At 40.8% G+C, this 19,207-nt stretch overlaps 1 protein-coding gene across 3 annotated transcripts in view; it reads left to right on the forward strand.

Moving 5' to 3' along the window:
- The window catches only part of sema3d (sema domain, immunoglobulin domain (Ig), short basic domain, secreted, (semaphorin) 3D), a 30,443-nt gene extending 15,066 nt beyond the window's left edge, over positions 1 to 15,377 (forward strand). For all 3 annotated transcript variants that reach the window (XM_026176096.2, XM_080304746.1, XM_026176097.2), the window contains 10 exons: positions 1,370 to 1,484; positions 1,729 to 1,798; positions 1,883 to 2,027; positions 2,534 to 2,756; positions 2,969 to 3,057; positions 3,256 to 3,297; positions 4,686 to 4,843; positions 9,566 to 9,630; positions 10,139 to 10,278; positions 14,298 to 15,377. In XM_026176096.2, the coding sequence (XP_026031881.2) occupies positions 1,370 to 1,484; positions 1,729 to 1,798; positions 1,883 to 2,027; positions 2,534 to 2,756; positions 2,969 to 3,057; positions 3,256 to 3,297; positions 4,686 to 4,843; positions 9,566 to 9,630; positions 10,139 to 10,278; positions 14,298 to 14,762 (1,512 nt within the window). In that variant the 3' untranslated portion in view covers positions 14,763 to 15,377. The remainder of the gene's footprint in view (positions 1 to 1,369; positions 1,485 to 1,728; positions 1,799 to 1,882; positions 2,028 to 2,533; positions 2,757 to 2,968; positions 3,058 to 3,255; positions 3,298 to 4,685; positions 4,844 to 9,565; positions 9,631 to 10,138; positions 10,279 to 14,297) is intronic.
- Positions 15,378 to 19,207: the final 3,830 nt, after the last annotated feature.

Below are 19,207 nucleotides of genomic sequence, written 5' to 3' on the forward strand. Positions count from 1 at the left end.
CAGCACGTCAAAACAACTATAAGTTTAGCTGCACCGCTGACTGTGGGCATAAGCAGTGCAGTTGCATGATCTGAGGCTCTCTGTGCACCACGCCGTGTGTCGCAAGAGGCAGACTAAACACAACAAAAAGCAAGCCATTTATTATGGCTGATGAAAAGTCCATAAATACAAAGTGCATAAGAAAAATAACAAAATAGAGACTATAGAAGTGGAGACAGCTGGGGCAAACTAGACGGATATAGGCAATCAAGAGAGGGAGACAAGATCAAGTTCAAGGGGGCCAAATACTTTTACAAGCCACTGTAAATCACCTTTTCAAAGATGCTTAAACATAACTGTGAGGATGAAAAATGAAATCAAAACAGGAATCAAGCCCTCAACCTATACTTAAAAAAAACAAACAAGCTATAAGACCAAACAGAAAACAGCCAATAAATGACAAAATCCAGAAATCAAAAGATTCAACTCTATGTAACAGACCAGGCATTATAACACAGTGTCCAATTAGTTCTCAGAGTGGAACTAGGTGACATGGCAGTTTAATATTAGCATGCACGATCCAGGACTGCATTCTTAGAAAAAAGCTTTCAGCGTGGTTATGACTTGAGAATAAGCCGTAAAGCAGACTGGAAGGAGATTCGTCTGAATTACGGCCCTTTCTTCTCTGAGCCATGTGTCTCTCATGTACTTTGTACTTTGGTTCATATTCATTATCTGCATTGTGAATGACAGCTCCTTACATCAATCCTCTTTGAAGATTATCACCATTGTGAAAGATCCCCATTAAGTGCTTACATTTTGGGGGGTCTCTTAAGCACAAGTGTGTTTTTTGTGTGTTAAACCATAACAGCCCTTTCTACACCACTTGGCTAAGCTTAACAAGGGGGGTCTTTTAAGTTTTCAATGCGTGACAAGGAGATACACTTGAACCCTCTTACCATACCTCAGTCAAAGGTCTCAATTTAAAACAGCAATTCATATGCTAAAGTAAAACCTGCATTATTAATCAGCATTTGAATTCTCCCCTTCATCACGCTGCACTTCCCCTTCGTTCGTTTTCCTTTTATGTTTTTCACCCTTCTCAGTGTTTTCCTTTCACTTTTCAGTTACTCCTGACTGAAGGTCTTCTTTGTGCAAGTTAAACAAGCAAATGTATTCCAGAGGCATGTGGTTCACTTGTTTATTTTCATAATTAGTGAAGGAAACCTGAGTCAGTCTATGATGCTCTGTGTTGTCTTTCCAACCGCATTGGCTGGATTACAGTGTTTATGCTCAAATGTATATTATTAATTACAGTTCGTGTTCAGCCGCGTTGGACAGCTGCACTCTCCGACGATGGTTTGTTACAGAGTGTGTGGTTGTGTTTCAGAATGATGTGGGTGGGCTGAGGAGTCTGACCAATAAATGGACAACCTTCCTCAAAGCCAGACTTGTGTGTTCCATCCCTGGGCCAGATGGCGTGGACACACACTTTGATCAGCTCCGTAAGTGACTGTAAGATTAAAAACTGAAAATCTGGTCAATAAAGTCAGTTATATGTTCTAAAAACTGTCTTCGGAGAAAATTTCATACAAGGACGGAAATGCATCAACAGTACCACATGGCTAATGGTGCTACCAACTGCAGTTCTTCAATACTGCAATTTATTGTTGGATGCTCGCCTAAATCTTTTCTGTTTGGTTATTGATAACAAAAAAAAAACCTTTTTCATTCTTTTTTATTTTGTAGAGGATGTCTTTCTACTCCCAACCAGAGATGACAAAAACCCCATAGTGTATGCAGTCTTCACAACCTCTAGGTATGATTTTTATCAACACAACCTCAGGTCCTTTCCTGTTTCTCCAAGCATTAACCTGACCTGTTCTTTTTACTTTTCCTCCAGTTCCATTTTCCGTGGCTCAGCAGTGTGTGTTTATAGCATGGCAGACATAAGGGCTGTGTTTAATGGACCTTATGCCCACAAGGAGGGGCCTGACCACCGCTGGGTAGAATATGAGGGGAGGATACCATATCCCCGTCCTGGAACGGTATGTTGTATGCCAAAGAGAAGAGCATAAAGGAAAAAAAAGAAAAGAAATCATCTGTACCTTCTGCACTTATCACTGTTAGCTATTCTGTTTCCATATATTGGATAAGGTGTTTAATTTTCCTCCTAATCGAAAAATTATAAACATGGCTTTAATGTAAAGGTTTGCTGGAGGGCATACTTACATCTGCACATGCAGCCTGGTAATGCATGACCTTCACTTATACTTTGATGAGGTTACTTGAGAAGTTAATCAGATTCATGTTTCATTTTGTTTAAAAAAAAAAGATTAATTAAGCGAAGTAATGTGATGGACAATTTGGTGCTGACATCAAGTGTGAAACAGATGTTTCACATATGCTTTGTCTCCTGCTGTTCTTATTTTAGCCTCTAGAAGGAGACACATACCAATAAATTGTTTGAGTGAATCTGCTCCATAGTTGAACTGGTGGAAGGAAATATAGAAAACACGGTCACTAATCAGCTGTGATTTTTTTGTAATTTTAGTGCCCAAGCAAAACATATGATCCAAAGATCAAGACCACTAAAGACTTCCCGGATGAAGTTGTCAGATTTATTCGATTCCACCCTCTGATGTATCACTCTGTCTACCCTCTCACTGGTCGTCCTGTGTTCACACGTGTCAAAGTTGACTACACCTTGACTCACATTGTGGTGGACAGAGTTTTGGCAGATGATGGCCAGTATGAGGTTATGTTCGTGGGAACAGGTGAGTCACACCTCTCCTCCTAGTTTTTGTGAAAGTCAACATTTGACCAGCAGAGGGCAGTATATTACTTGTTGTTTTCGTTGGCATTGGACAGATTTTGTGTAGGGTGAAATGAACATATGCAGTCTATGTTTTATATGCTTCTCAAACAACTCTCTGAAGATATTCTGGTGGTAATTTCACCCCTCTTTCTTTCTGTCTCACTCTCCTAGATGTTGGCTCCATTCTTAAGGTAGTGAGCATCACTCAAGAAAACTGGTCAACAGAGGAAGTGGTTCTTGAAGAGCTTCAAGTGTTCCAGGTTTAGTTCAAAACACAGTTATTTAAATAAATACACACATATGTTACACACTGATTTGCTGAGTTTTGTTTCCTCATAGTGTAGCTGTCAGTGACTTATAAGACAGTGAAATATTTATATGTAATGAATACATAACTGACCTCCAATAATTAATATCCATTAGCTTTTAAGTTGATGGAGTTTGTTTTCTTTTTGCAGAATCCCTCGCCTATCCTTAGTTTGGAGATCTCGTCTAAACAGGTTTGTTCTGCACACTTTGTGCAATTGTTTGTGCAAATTTGCTCTTCGCTTCGATTAAGCCACATGCATTAAGTTATATGCACATGGCTTGTGTGGCACAAATCATATAGTTTTTATCTTGTTATTCATGTTTTGGTTTTCCTCTCTGTCTGTAGTCTTCCCCATTTTCTTGTAGCTCTCTCACCCTTACGCCTCATTATATAAGGGTCAGGAATGTCAGTAGACACTTCAACCCCAATCACAGCTTCCATTAATCACCAACAGTGTTTGACCTGTGTCTGTGTGCTTGCCCGCTAGAGTTTTGAGGCGAGTCAGACTAGATCCAGTTGCAACTGCGAAATTCAGCCTATTCATTTTGCAAGCCAAATGTCAGCCTTCACAGAAACCTAAGAATATCTTGGAGTATTCTTTAAGTTATAACCTGATTTTCAAAAAGTAGTAATCATTTAAGAAACTTAACCATGTGCTTTTAATAAAATAAAAAATATATCAGACTCATATCTATATGCAGCCATTCTTTCAGCAGTATACGCTATCTTAAATTGGTCCTACACCACAAAGGAAACCATATGAAGACTATGCACTAAAGCATACTAGATCAATAGCAACCTTGCAACCGAACTTTTTAGAGCAGCAACGATTTCTTTAAGTTTCTTGAAGACGTTTCACTTCTTATCCAAGAAGCTTCTTCTTAAATTCCAAGCTTAGAGCTGACGAAGCTGGTGAAACAACTTCAAGAAACTACCAGATCTGTTTTATATGAACTTGTTTCAGTGCCAACTCTGTAATTACATCCCATACTACACTGAAGCAAAAATGCCTTCAAATCACAAGTATCACCTCACATAGTTCACTCAAGGCCTTCCGTCTGTAGTCTACTGTTCTGTGTAGGTGTTTATGTTTTGTTGTCCTAGCAGCCTTGTTTCTGTTGATTAATGCCATCTTCGTTCTGTATTGTAATGTGATTTTTATCTGCAACAGATCAAGAATTTAGTGGAAGCCGGTTTTTACTCACTCAGAGCAGTTTAAATGTAGTGTATTTAATGTTGCGTAGAATCTTTTTCTTTATAAAAATAGTACATAGTGTACAAAGAAAATGTTATGCTAAGAAGGGGAAATCTTTAAATCTCTGTGTGATTCATTTAAAGCAAACATGTTCTGATAGATGAAGAATGTTAATGCGGAAAGAGGAAAACTTTTTAATAAATATAATTTTAATATAGAACAAATATTTTTTCCATAAAAAATAGTTTTAGCTTTAGCAGACTTAACTAATTAACTATTTACGCAACATAGTGATATGTCCTCTGTTGATGATGTACAATTGTTAAAGTTGAAGGTGCTTTGTATGTTTGTATGTCTTGAAGCAATGTTGTGTTTTACCATAGCAACAGCTCTACGTGGGTTCAAGTGAGGGTCTAGCCCAGGTTTCACTCAGCAGATGCCACCTATATGGCCAGGCTTGTGCTGAATGCTGCCTGGCACGAGATCCCTACTGTGCCTGGGATGGACACACATGCGCACGATATATCCCTGCCTCTAAGAGGTATGCACATGACACTTGTAGTACTTTTGTATTTTTGAAATGTCCTCATGCATTAATTCAAAGCAGTAAGCCTGAAACAAGTATCTGAACAAACCCCAAAATAAAAGGAAATCATTAGAGTGCAAATGTGGACCGGTGAACACTGACTCGTTGGTTCCATAGTTTGCCAGGGGGTGTGTCTGTTTGTGTGTGTTTCCAAGGCTAGTTCTTAATGCTGGAACTCTCAGACGTTCATAGCTCTCCCTAAATTTTTTTTCTGTTTTCATTCTCTTCACCTCACAATATTTTCCAAGCCATTAGGTAATTATTTTTCTCAGGCAATGATTAAAGATGTTTCAGCGTGTTTTCGGCTGACACTGTCATTCCACACTTGCAGAGTGTGGTCCTTGAGGTGAAAATCAAATCCTGTTCTGTGTTTTTGTTTGTGAGCTTGCTTGCATGAATCCAAGCTCTGAACAAACTGTGCCCTACACTTTGGGTTCATAGTGCCATATTATTGCCCAGTAGGGATTTTGTTATGGTTTGTACAATAGTGGAGGCCTCCAGGGCTCTTTGAAAGCAGACCTTCAGAGTGTCAGGGAATGTAGGCTACAGATGTCCCACCACACAGGACTAGCAGGAAGTGGAGGAAGAAATCAATACAAACTGAAGGAGCCCAAGTGAGCAACACAAGTCAGAGGTCAAAGAAACTTGTTTCTTTCTTCTTTAAAAAAAAAAACCAAAACTGGTACACTCTAAATGTTTTTGCAGGAAAACAGATAAAAATGCCAACAAGATGATGCCCTCAACTCTGTGTGTATGTGTCTGTATGTATATTTATATATGTGTGTATGTGTCTGTATGTGTGTATGTGTCTGTATGTATGTATGTATGTATGTATGTATGTATGTATATAAAAAACACCCAGCACGCCCCTGCGGGCGGTTTATCCTTCAAGCTCGGGTCCTCTACCAGAGGCCTGGGAGCTTGAGGGTCCTGCGCAGTATCTTAGCTGTTCCCAGGACTGCGCTCTTCTGGACAGAGATCTCCGATGTTATTCCCGGGATCTGCTGGAGCCACTCGCCTAGCTTGGGAGTCACCGCACCTAGTGCTCCGATTACCACGGGGACCACCGTTACCTTCACCCTCCACATCCTCTCGAGCTCTTCTCTGAGCCCTTGGTATTTCTCCAGCTTCTCGTGTTCCTTCTTCCTGATATTGCTGTCATTCGGAACCGCTACATCGATCACTACGGCCGTCTTCTTCTGTTTGTCTACCACCACTATGTCCGGTTGGTTAGCCACCACCATTTTGTCCGTCTGTATCTGGAAGTCCCACAGGATCTTAGATCGGTCATTCTCCACCACCCTTGGGGGCATCTCCCATTTTGACCTTGGGACTTCCAGGTTGTACTCGGCACCGATGTTCCTGTACACTATGCTGGCCACTTGGTTATGGCGTTCCATGTATGCCTGCTAGCATCTTGCACCCTGCTGTTATGTGCTGGAATGTCTCTGGGGCATCTTTACACAGCCTGCAACTGGGGTCTTGCCTGGTGTGATAGACCCCAGCCTCTATGGATCTTGTACTCAGAGCTTGTTCTTGTGCTGCCATGATTAGTGCCTCTGTGCTGTCTTTCAGTCCAGCTTTGTCCAGCCACTGGTAGGATTTCTGGATATCAGCCACCTCCTCTATCTGCCGGTGGTACATACCGTGCAGGGGCCTGTCCTTCCATGATGGTTCCTCGTCTCCCTCCTCTTTCTTGGGTTTCTGCTGCCTGAGGTATTCACTGAGCACTCGGTCAGTTGGGGCCATCTTCCCAATGTATTCTTGGATGTTCGTTGTCTCATCCTGGACTGTGGTGCTGACACTCACCAGTCCCCGGCCCCCTTCCTTCCGCTTAGCGTACAGCCTCAGGGTGCTGGACTTGGGGTGAAACCCTCCATGCATGGTAAGGAGCTTTCTTGTCTTTATGTCAGTGGCTTCTATCTCCTCCTTTGGCCAGCCTATTACCCCAGCAGGGTACCTGATCACGGGTAGGGCGTGGGTGTTGATGGCCCGGATCTTGTTCTTACCATTCAGCTGACTCCTTAGGACTTGCCTGACCCTCTGCAGGTACTTGGTGGTTGCAGCTTTTCTAGCCTCTTCATGGTTCCCATTCGCCTGCTGGATCCCCAGGTACTTGTAACTGTCCTCTACGTCTGCAATGTTGCCTTCTGGTAGTTCAATCCCCTCAGTTCTGACTACCTTCCCTCTCCTACTACACTTCTCCAGTCCGAACGACATTCCAATGTCATTGCTGTGTAGCCTGGTAGTGTGGATCAGTGAATCGATGTCTCGTTCACTCTTGGCATACAGCTTGATGTCATCCATGTACAGGAGGTGGCTGACAACTGCTCCGTTCCGTAGTTGGTATCCGTAGCCAGTCTTGTTAATGATCTCACTGAGGGGGTTCAGGCCTATGCAGAACAGCAGTGGGGACAGAGCATCTCCTTGGTAGATCCCGCACTTGATGGTGACTTGTGCTATGGGCTTGGAGTTGGCCTCTAGTGTTGTACGCCACATCCCCATTGAGTTCCTGATGAAGGCTCTTAGGGTCCCATTGATCTTGTACAATTCTAGGCATTCCAGTATCCAGCTGTGGGGCATTGAGTCATAGGCCTTCTTGTAATCAATCCAGGCCGTGCACAGGTTGGTCAGTCTGGTCTTGCAGTCTCGGCTGACTGTTCTGTCTACCAGTAGCTGGTGTTTTGCGCCTCTGGTATTCTTGCCAATTCCTTTCTGTGTCCCGCTCATGTATTGACCCATGTGCCTGTTCAGCTTAGCCGATATGATGCCTGACAGGAGCTTCCATGTAGTACTGAGGCAGGTTATTGGTCGGTAGTTGGAGGGGACCGGTCCCTTCTTGGGGTCCTTGGGGATCAGGACCGTCCGACCTTCAGTTAGCCATTCCGGGTGTCTCTCGTTAACTAGCAGCTGGTTCATTTGTGCTGCCAGACGCTCGTGGAGTGCAGTCAGCTTCTTTAGCCAGTAGGCGTGAACCATGTCGGGCCCTGGTGCTGTCCAACTCTTCATACTGGAGACCCTTTCTTGGATATCTGCCACTGTGATGGTTACTGGACCCTGTTCAGGGAGGTCGCTATGGTCTGCCCTCAGATCCACTAGCCACTGAGCATTGCCGTTATGGGTTGCGTCCTTCTCCCATATGCTCTTCCAGTATTGCTCCGTCTCCAGCCTTGGTGGTGCTGTTCTCTTATTGTTCCCTTGCCACTGAGAGTACACCTTTGCTGGTTCTGTGGAGAACAGCTGGTTTATTCTCCTGCCTTCTATCTCACTGGTGTACCTCCTCAAGCGGCTGGCCAAGGCTGTGAGTCTTTGCTTGGCAGTTTCCAAGGCCTCAGGTATGGACAGCTTGCTGTATTTCTTATGCACCTTCTTTGTCGCACCTTTCTGCAGCTCCGTTAGTTGGCTAACCTCCCTCCGTGCTACTTTGATCTTGCCCTCTAGCCTCCTTCTCCATGGAGGGTACTGCCCCTTGTGGCTGTTCAACTTGTAGCCAAGCATCTCACTGATCACTGCTGCCGTATTGTAGATCAGTTTGTTAGTGTCGGTAATCGTGGTTGTAGGTATTGTCCGTAGTGCTGCATTAACAACATCTCATTCCAACAACGCCCTGTTTTCGTCTCTTGCCCACCGATGCCTTCTTGTTCCAGTAGCCCACTTTTCATCAGGGTGCCCTGGTTCCTCAACACCTGACGCGGACCTTGTTGATCCGGGCGACGTCCGAGCCGGCATGCTTTCATATTTATCTGTCTCGCTCATGTCTGCGGTAGGCTTGCTTAGCATAGGGGGTCTAGCCTTAGGACCCTTACTGGATACAGACGCCCCAGGTGGGAATCGAACTTGCGATCCTCTGTTCCAAAGGCTGGATAGCGTAGTGGTATATATATATATATATATATATATATATTTTTTTTTTTTTTGATATCCTATTGTAGTGATAGACAAGATTATCTTATGGAATAAAATGGAGTGGTTCTTCTTCTTTAGCTATACAACTATAAAGCTAATGCCTCCCTACATTTTAAGTGCTTTTGAAAAAATAGTAATTCTCAGACAATTTCTTCACAGGTTTATCACAAGTAATGGCAAATTTGGCATTCACGTGAAGTGTGTCAGAAACATTCATTTTAATAACTATTTGTTTGACTGATTTACAAAATGCAGTATTGAGAAACACAAATAAAGGTATTAAAAACCCTTTTTCTGATTTTTGTTTTGTTTTGTTTTTCAGTTTTCGCATGTTGCAGTGTTAACATCAATCTGGATTTACTTACTTTAATGACTGAAAAGAATTTCACATAATTTTCATATAACAGTGTTATTACCAACTTTGATTTTGGCTTTTTTGGCTAATTATGGCTGTTTGTTTTATAATGTCTAATTCCTGTCGAACCTTTAACTGTGATAATATGGTGATGCTAAAATTGTAATTCATAGAATAGAATTCAGATAAATGTCTAATAAGGACTTCATGAGTGGATAATCTACTAATATAATGTACACAATGTATATTAAATTAGCTAGATGCTAATTTTGTGAAACTCCCCTCGTGGAGAATACTGGACTGTGAGCGTAAAGCATATAAGTTCTTTATACTTTAAATTCTGCATCTCAATACTGAAGACTAAAGTGGTCATACGCTTCCTTGTTTTTTGCTTTGTTTCTGTGTTTACTTGCAAGGCGAGCTAGAAGACAGGACATCAAGAATGGAGACCCTGCCATGCAGTGCTGGGACACAGAAGACAGTATGTACACTTTATGTCTTAAGGGGTTCGGCCACTGTTTGTTTCTTAAAAAATCAGGAAAGCATCTGATCACTTCAAATTCTGTCTGCTTGATAATGAACCTAAACCCGCAGACAGATTCAAGAAGAACTATAAACAGTGTCAAGAAAGACAAAAAAATCCTGCAACAGATGGTATGGCTCCCACGGAGCTCCGATGTCAAGATTACAGAGTCAGATTGGGATCACATGAAGAGACAGAATCAACGGAGAACGGAAGTTTTTCAAAGAAATATGACAATATGTCCAAGATACTTTCATGTTGGCTGACACAGCTGAAATTTGTGTGCTTGTGTATCCATTGTTGGGGTTTTCATGTCATGCAACAAACATGTTTTTAATGACAGTGATGTCCTTTGCCTGGTACTGCATAATTGTCACAAAAAATAATCTAATTATGAGACATACATCAGATACTGTATCTTTGTTAGAACCTGAGAAAACATAGACACTACTTTTGGTTTTTACAGGTCTTGGTACTGGGAGTGTGGAGGAGAAAATTCTCTTTGGGGTGCAGAGCAACTCCACATTTTTCGAGTGTATCCCCAAATCTCAGCAGGCCCGGATTCGATGGTACATGCAAAGACTGGAATCTGAACGCAGAGAGGAGGTTAGAATATTACTGCATTTTTCATAGATTCAGCTCTCCTTCTGTAGTCTGAAAGTCTTTTGCTTTTCTTGGGTTCATGTTGAAGGGGTTGCATTTATTTTCTTCCTACATCAAAAAGTGGGGAAAGGTTAGAGTGCCTAGGAACAGTGTTTGCTACAGCGGCACTAATTTCTCACAGAAATGCTTCAAAACATCAAAACACACCACAGCGGACTTCATGTGCACTGCTTTTGGAGTGTTGAACTTCTCAGCAATTATTTGTACTAAAAATCTCTGCATACGCATATTTTTAATAATGTCTAAGGCCTTGACAGCAAAGTTTCCAGCCATTGCAAAAACAATAGGGTGGGAACAGAAAGGCATAAAAGCAGAAAGAGGTAATATATTTGTATTTGAGGTGTGGAAAGGAACTAAATAATGATGACAGTTGTCTCCTGATTGAGACAACAGAGATGTGCTTACTCAGCACCTCAGTGCCTTCCCCTCCCCCTATCCAAACATACAATCTATCCTGCACCCACTGCAAGTGGCCCTTTTAGTGCTTAACCTCTCTACACTAATTTCCTCCTACCACTGTGCTCTGTCCTCTCTCTCAGGGGTGAATGTAAGCACAGTGACAGGTGCATAGGCCACTAAAGACCCATGTGCTTCTTTATGGGCTCACACTGCACAAAGCTCTGCTTTTTGTCTGTGGGTGGATGAATGCATGTGTCTGTGTTTCTTTATGTACCCCTACAGTGAAAAACTATAACAGAGAACTCCCCAGGGACAGCCACGGGTTTTGGTGCAATAAACACAATGTGGTGTTTTCTGTGTTTGTGTGTGTAGGGATGAATAATATGTGACCTGTTGCACTGTTGACAAAGTGATGGCGGCTTGGATGGAGTCAAATAAAGAAAAGTGATTTAAAATTTCAGGTGTTTTGAATTTTAAGTAAGCACATAGCTCCTTAGGATTCATACCATAAAAGTACTTTGCAGGCAAAAGAGTTAAAATACAAATATAATGGAGATAATTTTGAGTATAGGTTGAAAACAGTGCTAAAAGAAAAACATGATAATAAGATAATCATGACAAGGATTAGACAAATACAGGGAAGCTATATAAGCTAAAAATAATAATAATTACAAAAAAACACAGCCAAAGCTGGAGCATGATTATGAGATTATTATGTGACTATACATAGTTACTATATATTATACTATAGTATTTCCAAATACATTTGCAAACTGAACAGTGGAAGAGCAAAGTAGTTTATGAGCAATATTGCCTTAAAACACTTTTTTTCTCGTTTGTGAACTCAGACAACATAAAGTAATTATATAATAATTTCTGGTACTTAAATTATTGGCCTTTTTACTTCTTTGTCATGTCGGTTTATACGTACAATTATAGTAAACACAAGATTGTGCTGCTTCAAAGCAGCAAACATTGATCATAAAAAGGATGGAGATCAAGTGAAAAACAAGCTGGAGGTCAGAGGAGCGCACACTTTTCAGATGTTGGAATTCATAGTCAGTTGTGTGGGCGATATCTTGAATATGTTCAGATAGCATTCTTGCAACTAATACCATTTGATTTCTTTAACTGTCTTAATTTTTCTCTTTGTTTTAATTACCTAGTGGCAATGGTGTGTTTGCTGATATGTGTGTTATGTATAAAGTTTGGATCTATGTTTTTAGGCCTTTTTTGGATGCGGAATTGAAACTACATCCCTATTACATTAGTTGGGTGTAATAGTTGTATCTTGGCCTTCTAGCTGTGTAAGGTGGTTTATGTGTTCTCACAGCTGCAAAGCATGTGATCATTTAAGTGTCTTGCACATTTCAATCTCTTCTTTTCTGCCCTGTTTTCTTCTGTCATCCTTTTATCTTCCCTGGCCGTTAACTTCCTCCTCAGCCCGACCCTAATCTTTGCTCACGTCCTGCCCCAATACTCCTTGCCTACTTAGCTTCCTCAAAACTTTCATGCTGTGTCCACAATTTCCCACAGTTTTCCCTCCTGTGTTTCTGGGTTTTGATAAAGGCAACCTCAGCCAGCTGTTCATAGCACCTGCAGCCCAGTCTAAAACTTACTCAACTCATAATCTCCTTATCCAGTGCCTCCTCTTATCTCCTAGTAAAACTCAGCTATTAAAGATGTGAGCTAGAAGAAATTTTGCCATCTTTCTCACATCATGTTTGTGCACACGTGTTTACCTCCTGGAGCCTGCAATGCTAGCCCATTGGGTAATCTCTAATAAGAAAAGTATGGAAAAGGTTAAATGTGTTGCTCAATGCTCATTAGCACAAAGCACCTATTTCTCAGCTTAGGTGGGAATTTCTTAATTTGATACTTAAAGCATCAAATTAACTTAGAAGTAGACTGCAAATATTCTCGCCTGTGTTTCATTTAACAGTTTAAACGTCATCATTAAATAACATTTCATTGCTTTACTCCACATTCATGCAAAGTTGTTAAAACAGAAGAGCATAAGTGTGTTTATGAACGCTATACACCACTATACACTATACACTGGATTGCTTTCCCTTGTAGGAGTTGCTGATGTGATTGCATGCCCAGACACACACAGACATATCCACACACAGGCATACAAATAAAGACAGACCATCTGGCTAAGTTTAAAAGCCTGGCATTGCTATTTAGTCACAGATGCCTTGGTTTTGGATGGAAGAGTGCAGGCGACTTAAAAAGCAATCAGATAGGCACATGAATGCTAATTGGATGATTTTAAAAGGCAGAGGACAGAGAGCCACGTAAGTGTGATTTTTATGTTTTTAATACGTATACCATATGTTTTGTCAAGTCAGTCAGGTGTGTCAGGAAATGAGAATGTGGTATGAGACTGGCTAGTAGGTCTAATGTGCGCAAAAGACAACATCCAGAAAGACTCTGAAACCTGTGGGTGTGCCTCTGCCTTGACTACACATCATTAGTGTCAGATCTGGAAACCACCACAGAGCTATCCAAACACACACACACACACACACACACACACACACACACACACACACACACACACACACACACACACACACAGAGAGACACCTGTGTACGTAAGAAAAAAATGGTAAAACAAGACCACAGCAAGCACATGGGCAAAAGACATGGTAATATTCTGCATTTCTTATCAGTTACACCTCTGGGGGTCAAAGTGCAGCTGTGGGAGGTATCCCTTTGAAGCAGCCACACTTTCACACATGCTGGACTCACTCCCTCATGCTCTTTCTGTGTCCTCTTAACACAGCTTTGTTTTTTTTAGGCTCTGACAGCAGTCACATCATCCGATGAACCGTGGTGGATGCTAGACGGAAATAGGGCCAAAAACATTAGCATGCCACTTACCTTAACAACAAGCACATACATTCCCAGCAGCGCTCAACGTTTACTCTCATTATGCATCTAAAGATCTCTCATCACATAATGACCTGTGCCCACCCACGCCGTGAACTATACTCACCACACCTAATTCCATATGCTTCCCGTTTTAGGGGTCATTACCTTGTTCAACACAACTTGGTTACAAATCTTCAGAAATGTATGTGTTTGAGGAGGGTGTAGGGCTGTGCGATATGACCAAAATCTCATATCCCGATATTAAGACATCTATCGTCCGATAACGACATAAATCACAAAAATGTAACATTTTCTGTAAATTCTGTGAATCTCGGGCAGCTCGACTTGCGTGAAGTGTTTCCAGCTGGGCGTCGTACCTGGAGTCGAGTGTTTTAACTGATGCATGAAATAATAAATTTTTAGACATAAGTTATAACGGCCGCTGTTTTCTTTGATGGCCACTACAGTGACCATCAAAATAATGAAAAAATATTGCCGTAAACAGTTTATTTTGCGACACCACGAAAAACGATAGCGTAAAATGTGAAACGATAGACGTTTTTATATCGTCATCCGATATATATCGTTATATCGAACAGCCCTAGGAGGGTGATGTGTTAGCTGGGGTTTGTGGTGGTGGGTTGGCATTATGTAGCTCTTATATGTTTCTTGTTGTCTCTCAGGTCAGATTTGATGATCGAGTAATTCACACGGAAAGAGGTCTCCTAATTCGCTCCCTTCATGCTTCTGATGCCGGTGTGTATATCTGTGTAGCTCAAGAGCACACACACTTCACCCATACTCTCCTCCGTGTCACTCTACAAGTTGTTACAAATGGACAGCTAGACAGAAAAGCCAAGCCGAGTGACGACTCTGCCGGGGGGCTACACCATGGAACAGAGGCACGTCAGCGATATAAAGACTACCTGAGAGCGATGAGCTCTCCCTTCAGCTCTCTAGAAGAGTACTGCGATGCACTGTGGCTGGATAAGAGGCCGTTGAGGGTTCGAGGGCGAGGCTTAGGAAATGGCAAATGGAAACACATCCAGGAAATGAAGAAAAGCCGGAACAGGAGACACCACAGAGAGAATGTGGAAAAGAAAGAACATCAGAAGCAAGGGAGGGTAGTGAGGACAGCAGAACAATAGGCGACAGGATATAGAAACATTAAGGATGTTTATATTAACTGGTTTAAGGATCAAGCTAATGTGACTCAGAACTGTGAAACTGCAGTGTCAGATGAGCAAGTAAACTTTAACTCTTAAAGTGACATGAAAGACGATCAGTGAAATATGCAGTGCAAAAATGCAATATACTTAGCAAGCAACTTGAAGTAGTAGAGGTATGTTACAGGAAAACGCACAGTTAACTTTGTAAATAAATTATCCATTGATATCACTCAAGCCTCCGTAGTTTGACAGACTGCTGTTGCTCGTTTTACTCCAAAGTTTCATAGGGCTAATATTCCATTTGGTCACTTAATGACATTAAAAGTTAGGATTTGTAATATTGGAATTAAGATGACGCCATTACTTTCATTATGTATGACTGTAAATATTGATATGACATGTACAGGAGACATAGCATGCTAAGTTTAGTCTTATTACTGACCTATAACAGTAATCATTTATGATGTTATTCTAAAAAAAATGACATATTTTTGTACAATCCATTTACTCTTGTGTACTGTAGGTGCAATAGAGGGTTTTTTTTTATTATAACTGTTTGTGAACGTTATTTAAATAAATGTGTCTTGGAGCCTCTGTTCCTTAAATTTATTGCTTACTTATATTCTGTGCACAGATAAAATCAGTATGCAAAAACTTTACTGCTGCAGTTACTGGCAGTCTCAAGTATATGACAGGCATACTCGGAATTAGTTAGGGTTAGCTCAGCTGAGCCTCTCCTGATATAGCAACACGGGTCCCTGTACACTGTATGCAGATGTCAGAATGATTCAGGACCAGCTGGTTTGTTTTTTAGTGTGTGTCCCTGTGTGTGTGAGCGTGTAAAGGTAAATGTGTAAAAGACAAGAAGAAGAAGAGAAAGTGGCAACTTCAGTAGAAACCATTTGAAATATAAAAGGCTGTGATCAAACCCAGTTACAGATTTCCCAAAATAAAAATAAAAAGTTGAGATGGCATCAGTGTCAGAGGCATGAGCATGAAAACCAAGCATTATGCAACCCAGTGTGCCTGGCCTGAATTTTATGTACAGACTTACAAAGAAATGGAAGTAATATGATACACGGTGCTTGTATTTCAGGCTGAAAATAAAATGACAAGGCTCTTCTGTGAAAGGCATCATCACAGTCATGGGAGTCCTGTTTTAATTGATTTAGTGGTAACATCTTAAATTTCATTTTGAGTGAGCTGCTGAAATACTGGAAGAAGAGTCACATAGAAAATTAGTTTCAAACTCAAATATATATATAAAAAATATGACTTTTAGAAATATTATTATCATTGCCTCATAGACCATAACTGGTCTATCATAAATAGCTATAACTGCCTTTATGATGGACACTGTGTTTTTCTTACAGAGACACATTTTATTGTGCTTACTTTCTCCCTATCTAACTGTATAAATAGGTCTCCCATTTTGTGCTTTTCCACAGTGATTTTCAGAGCTTCTTGTAACAAAGACAATAAATATTTCAAATGCTTCCTCTCTGTCTATTGTTTATTTATCAGTCAGCTGTAAAGAATAAACTGCATCTCCCCCGAACGGAAACAGCAAGAGGACTTTATAAAAACTAGAAAATCTTTTCTTCTAAATATTATTACATTAAAATATTATTTTTCACATTTTTTTTACATTAAATTATTTATCAACTTATTTCACATAAACAAATGTACATGCATATTTTAAGACAATGTATTTTCTTAAATCAAAATTAGTTCAGCTTACCAAACATTTATTTATACTTCACATCGTCCTGTACTGTGGCATTTTCATTTCCCCTCTTTAGACCATCACAGCCAACTGCCACAGTACCACCACACTCTCAAAAAAAAAAAACCCAATTTGAAAGACCACTAAGGGTGATAACTGTCAAAAATATCAGCTCACTGCTCAGTGTTGCTATTGCTAATGGTTTCATTTCAACAGCATCAACTTATTATCTTATTATTTATTACAACTTAGTGTTCCTTATTTATATATAAGGCTGAATGATAATGTGCTATCCTGCACAGAAGATCTGTTGTCAGATGCCATAAGAGATCGTAATTGTAGACATAAGCATACTATGTATGCTCAGAGTTAACTTGACCCTCACATGTGGCTGGAAAACAACCCATGAGTGAAGTGATTTGCTGTTCTAGACAGGCAGACAGAAACAGTGGGGGTTAAATGAGGAAACAGAACCATGGAAAGGAACCAGAATTTCTAGAAGGAAGTGGTTAATTTGATGTGATTGGTGTAATGAGCAAGCAAGTGTGCTTAGGAGCCCCTGGAGCGAAGCCTTACAGTGTATTCACACACAGACAAAGGCACACGTACACAGTATACTTCTTTTTCTCCATCAGTGTCATGGCTGTGTGCAGGAAGGCAGAGGGGAAGGACCCAAAATGCAGGACTCACGGAGGCAAAAGTAAACTCAGAATAAACTGCTTTATTGCAGGCTGCTGATCAAACAGAAGACTAACTAAACTGGAAAATATAAACTAACAGGCAGGTAAATACAGTTAACAGAACACACAGCTGAAACTGAGGGTGAGTAGACATTGACGACACGACAGAGAACAAAGGAAACACAGGGCTTATATACACACGGCAGTAATCAAGGGATGAGAGACAGGTGGGGAACACACCTGGGAGAAATCACAGCTGACGAGACAGGGGAAATGTAACTGAACACACTCACATAAGACAGGGACCTTCAGAATAAAACAGGAAACTAACAGACACAGAGGACCAGACAAGACACCATGGACAGACAGAGGGACATACAGGCAGAGAAGACTAAGCACAGGCAAAACCTAAACTAAACCCAGAAATAATAATCATCATCATCATAGGATAGCTAAAGAATCAGAACATAATTATAATGAGCACAATCTGGAAACACACCAAAATACAAGAAACCGAAAAAGCAGGGTCAAAATGACCCAGAACCGTGACAATCAGTTACATTTGTAAAAATTGGTTTCTCTATGATCAGTGATCCACATGGGCAACTACAGCAAGAATTGGTTCTATAGATGGGATCTACAGGTTAGATATGATCTACAAAGCTATGTAGGTGTTTTAGTGCTTGTTTTAGTGTCTTTACCTTACAACATAAAGCACCTACAGGTGGCAGTTGTAATTTGGCACTATATGAACTAATATTGACTTGTGCAACAAGAATTAATCATTACCAGTGTTAAAGGATAAAACTGTCAGCAGCAGTGTTTTTCCCTTTTTTATAGCCTGGGTCAACTGAACAACACATTCCAGTGTTTCAATTGATTTAAAGTGAAAATACACATCAAAAACAGTTATCAATAGTGTAAGTGAAACTGCCTGGCATTAGTTGAGACCAAGAAAAAACAAAAAAACAAAAACCACATAGCAATACCTGTTGACCTGAATCTATCAGCTTCCATTAGCCTGACAACACAGAGAAAGTATTAACGTCACTTTATGCACATGTGCCCAGGTGCAAAACTCCTTTGCAAAGGTGTTTTCTAATGAACCCTGTTCCACAACCTCCACAGTGCCATGCCTGAATCAAGATATCAAAAACTTTGACAGGAAGACTAGAGGGAGAACAGAGCGGAATTGAGATGTCAGACCAAGGAGGTGTTTCTGGTTCTATATTACAGGGCATTTACAGCTGTGCAGATGTGTGTTTGTCAGGCGTTGACAGTGAACTTCTGAGCATGGGTGGAGACCGCCAAGTGGTCTATGATAGCTGTCGGGTTGGGCGGTATTGATGGTGGCCTGCGGGTATTGGAAGGGGAGAGGTATGTGAGTAAGAGGTAGAAACAGTTGTTTCCTCTGAGTAATGACTACCTGTACTCCCTCAGCCTCATTTACAGACATAAGTGATCTCTCTTCTCTCCGGGATCTGTGGCAGGACATGCAATATTCTAAACACCCCCTATGATAGATGTTTTCATCTGCTGTACAAAGAGCTCCTTTGAACCTCCTTGCAGAAGAGATGTCTGCCTCTGCCCTGTTGGTCTCCCTTGCTGTGGACAGTTTTTGTAAACAGGGCTCAGTCAGGATGTATGTTTACCTGCACTGGGTGTAGTGTGTTTACTGCTGTTAAATATCATATACCAAACATACTGTCCTTTAGAGAGATTTTAATCAGGTCACAGTTTTTCTCAGAGTCTAAAAGTCCCTGGGTACTGGCAAGTTCTTATTTGGTTGTTCGTACAAGTTTCTTGAGTAAAATCACATAAGAATTGTATTAAAATAAATTATACAGTACATGGCTCACATACTGATTACCAATGGTGAATACTTTTTATTTGATCTGTCTCTTATAGCTTAATCTAGTTTATCTGGCAATTGGTTTTCACTACCAGAACATGAAAAAGACACAAATCTTAAAACTATTCCGAATTTTCCACAATTCCTTTAACTTGAATTTCATATA

This window comes from Astatotilapia calliptera, chromosome 7 (genome assembly GCF_964374335.1).
Source record: "Astatotilapia calliptera chromosome 7, fAstCal68.1, whole genome shotgun sequence".
Taxonomy (NCBI): domain Eukaryota; kingdom Metazoa; phylum Chordata; class Actinopteri; order Cichliformes; family Cichlidae; genus Astatotilapia; species Astatotilapia calliptera.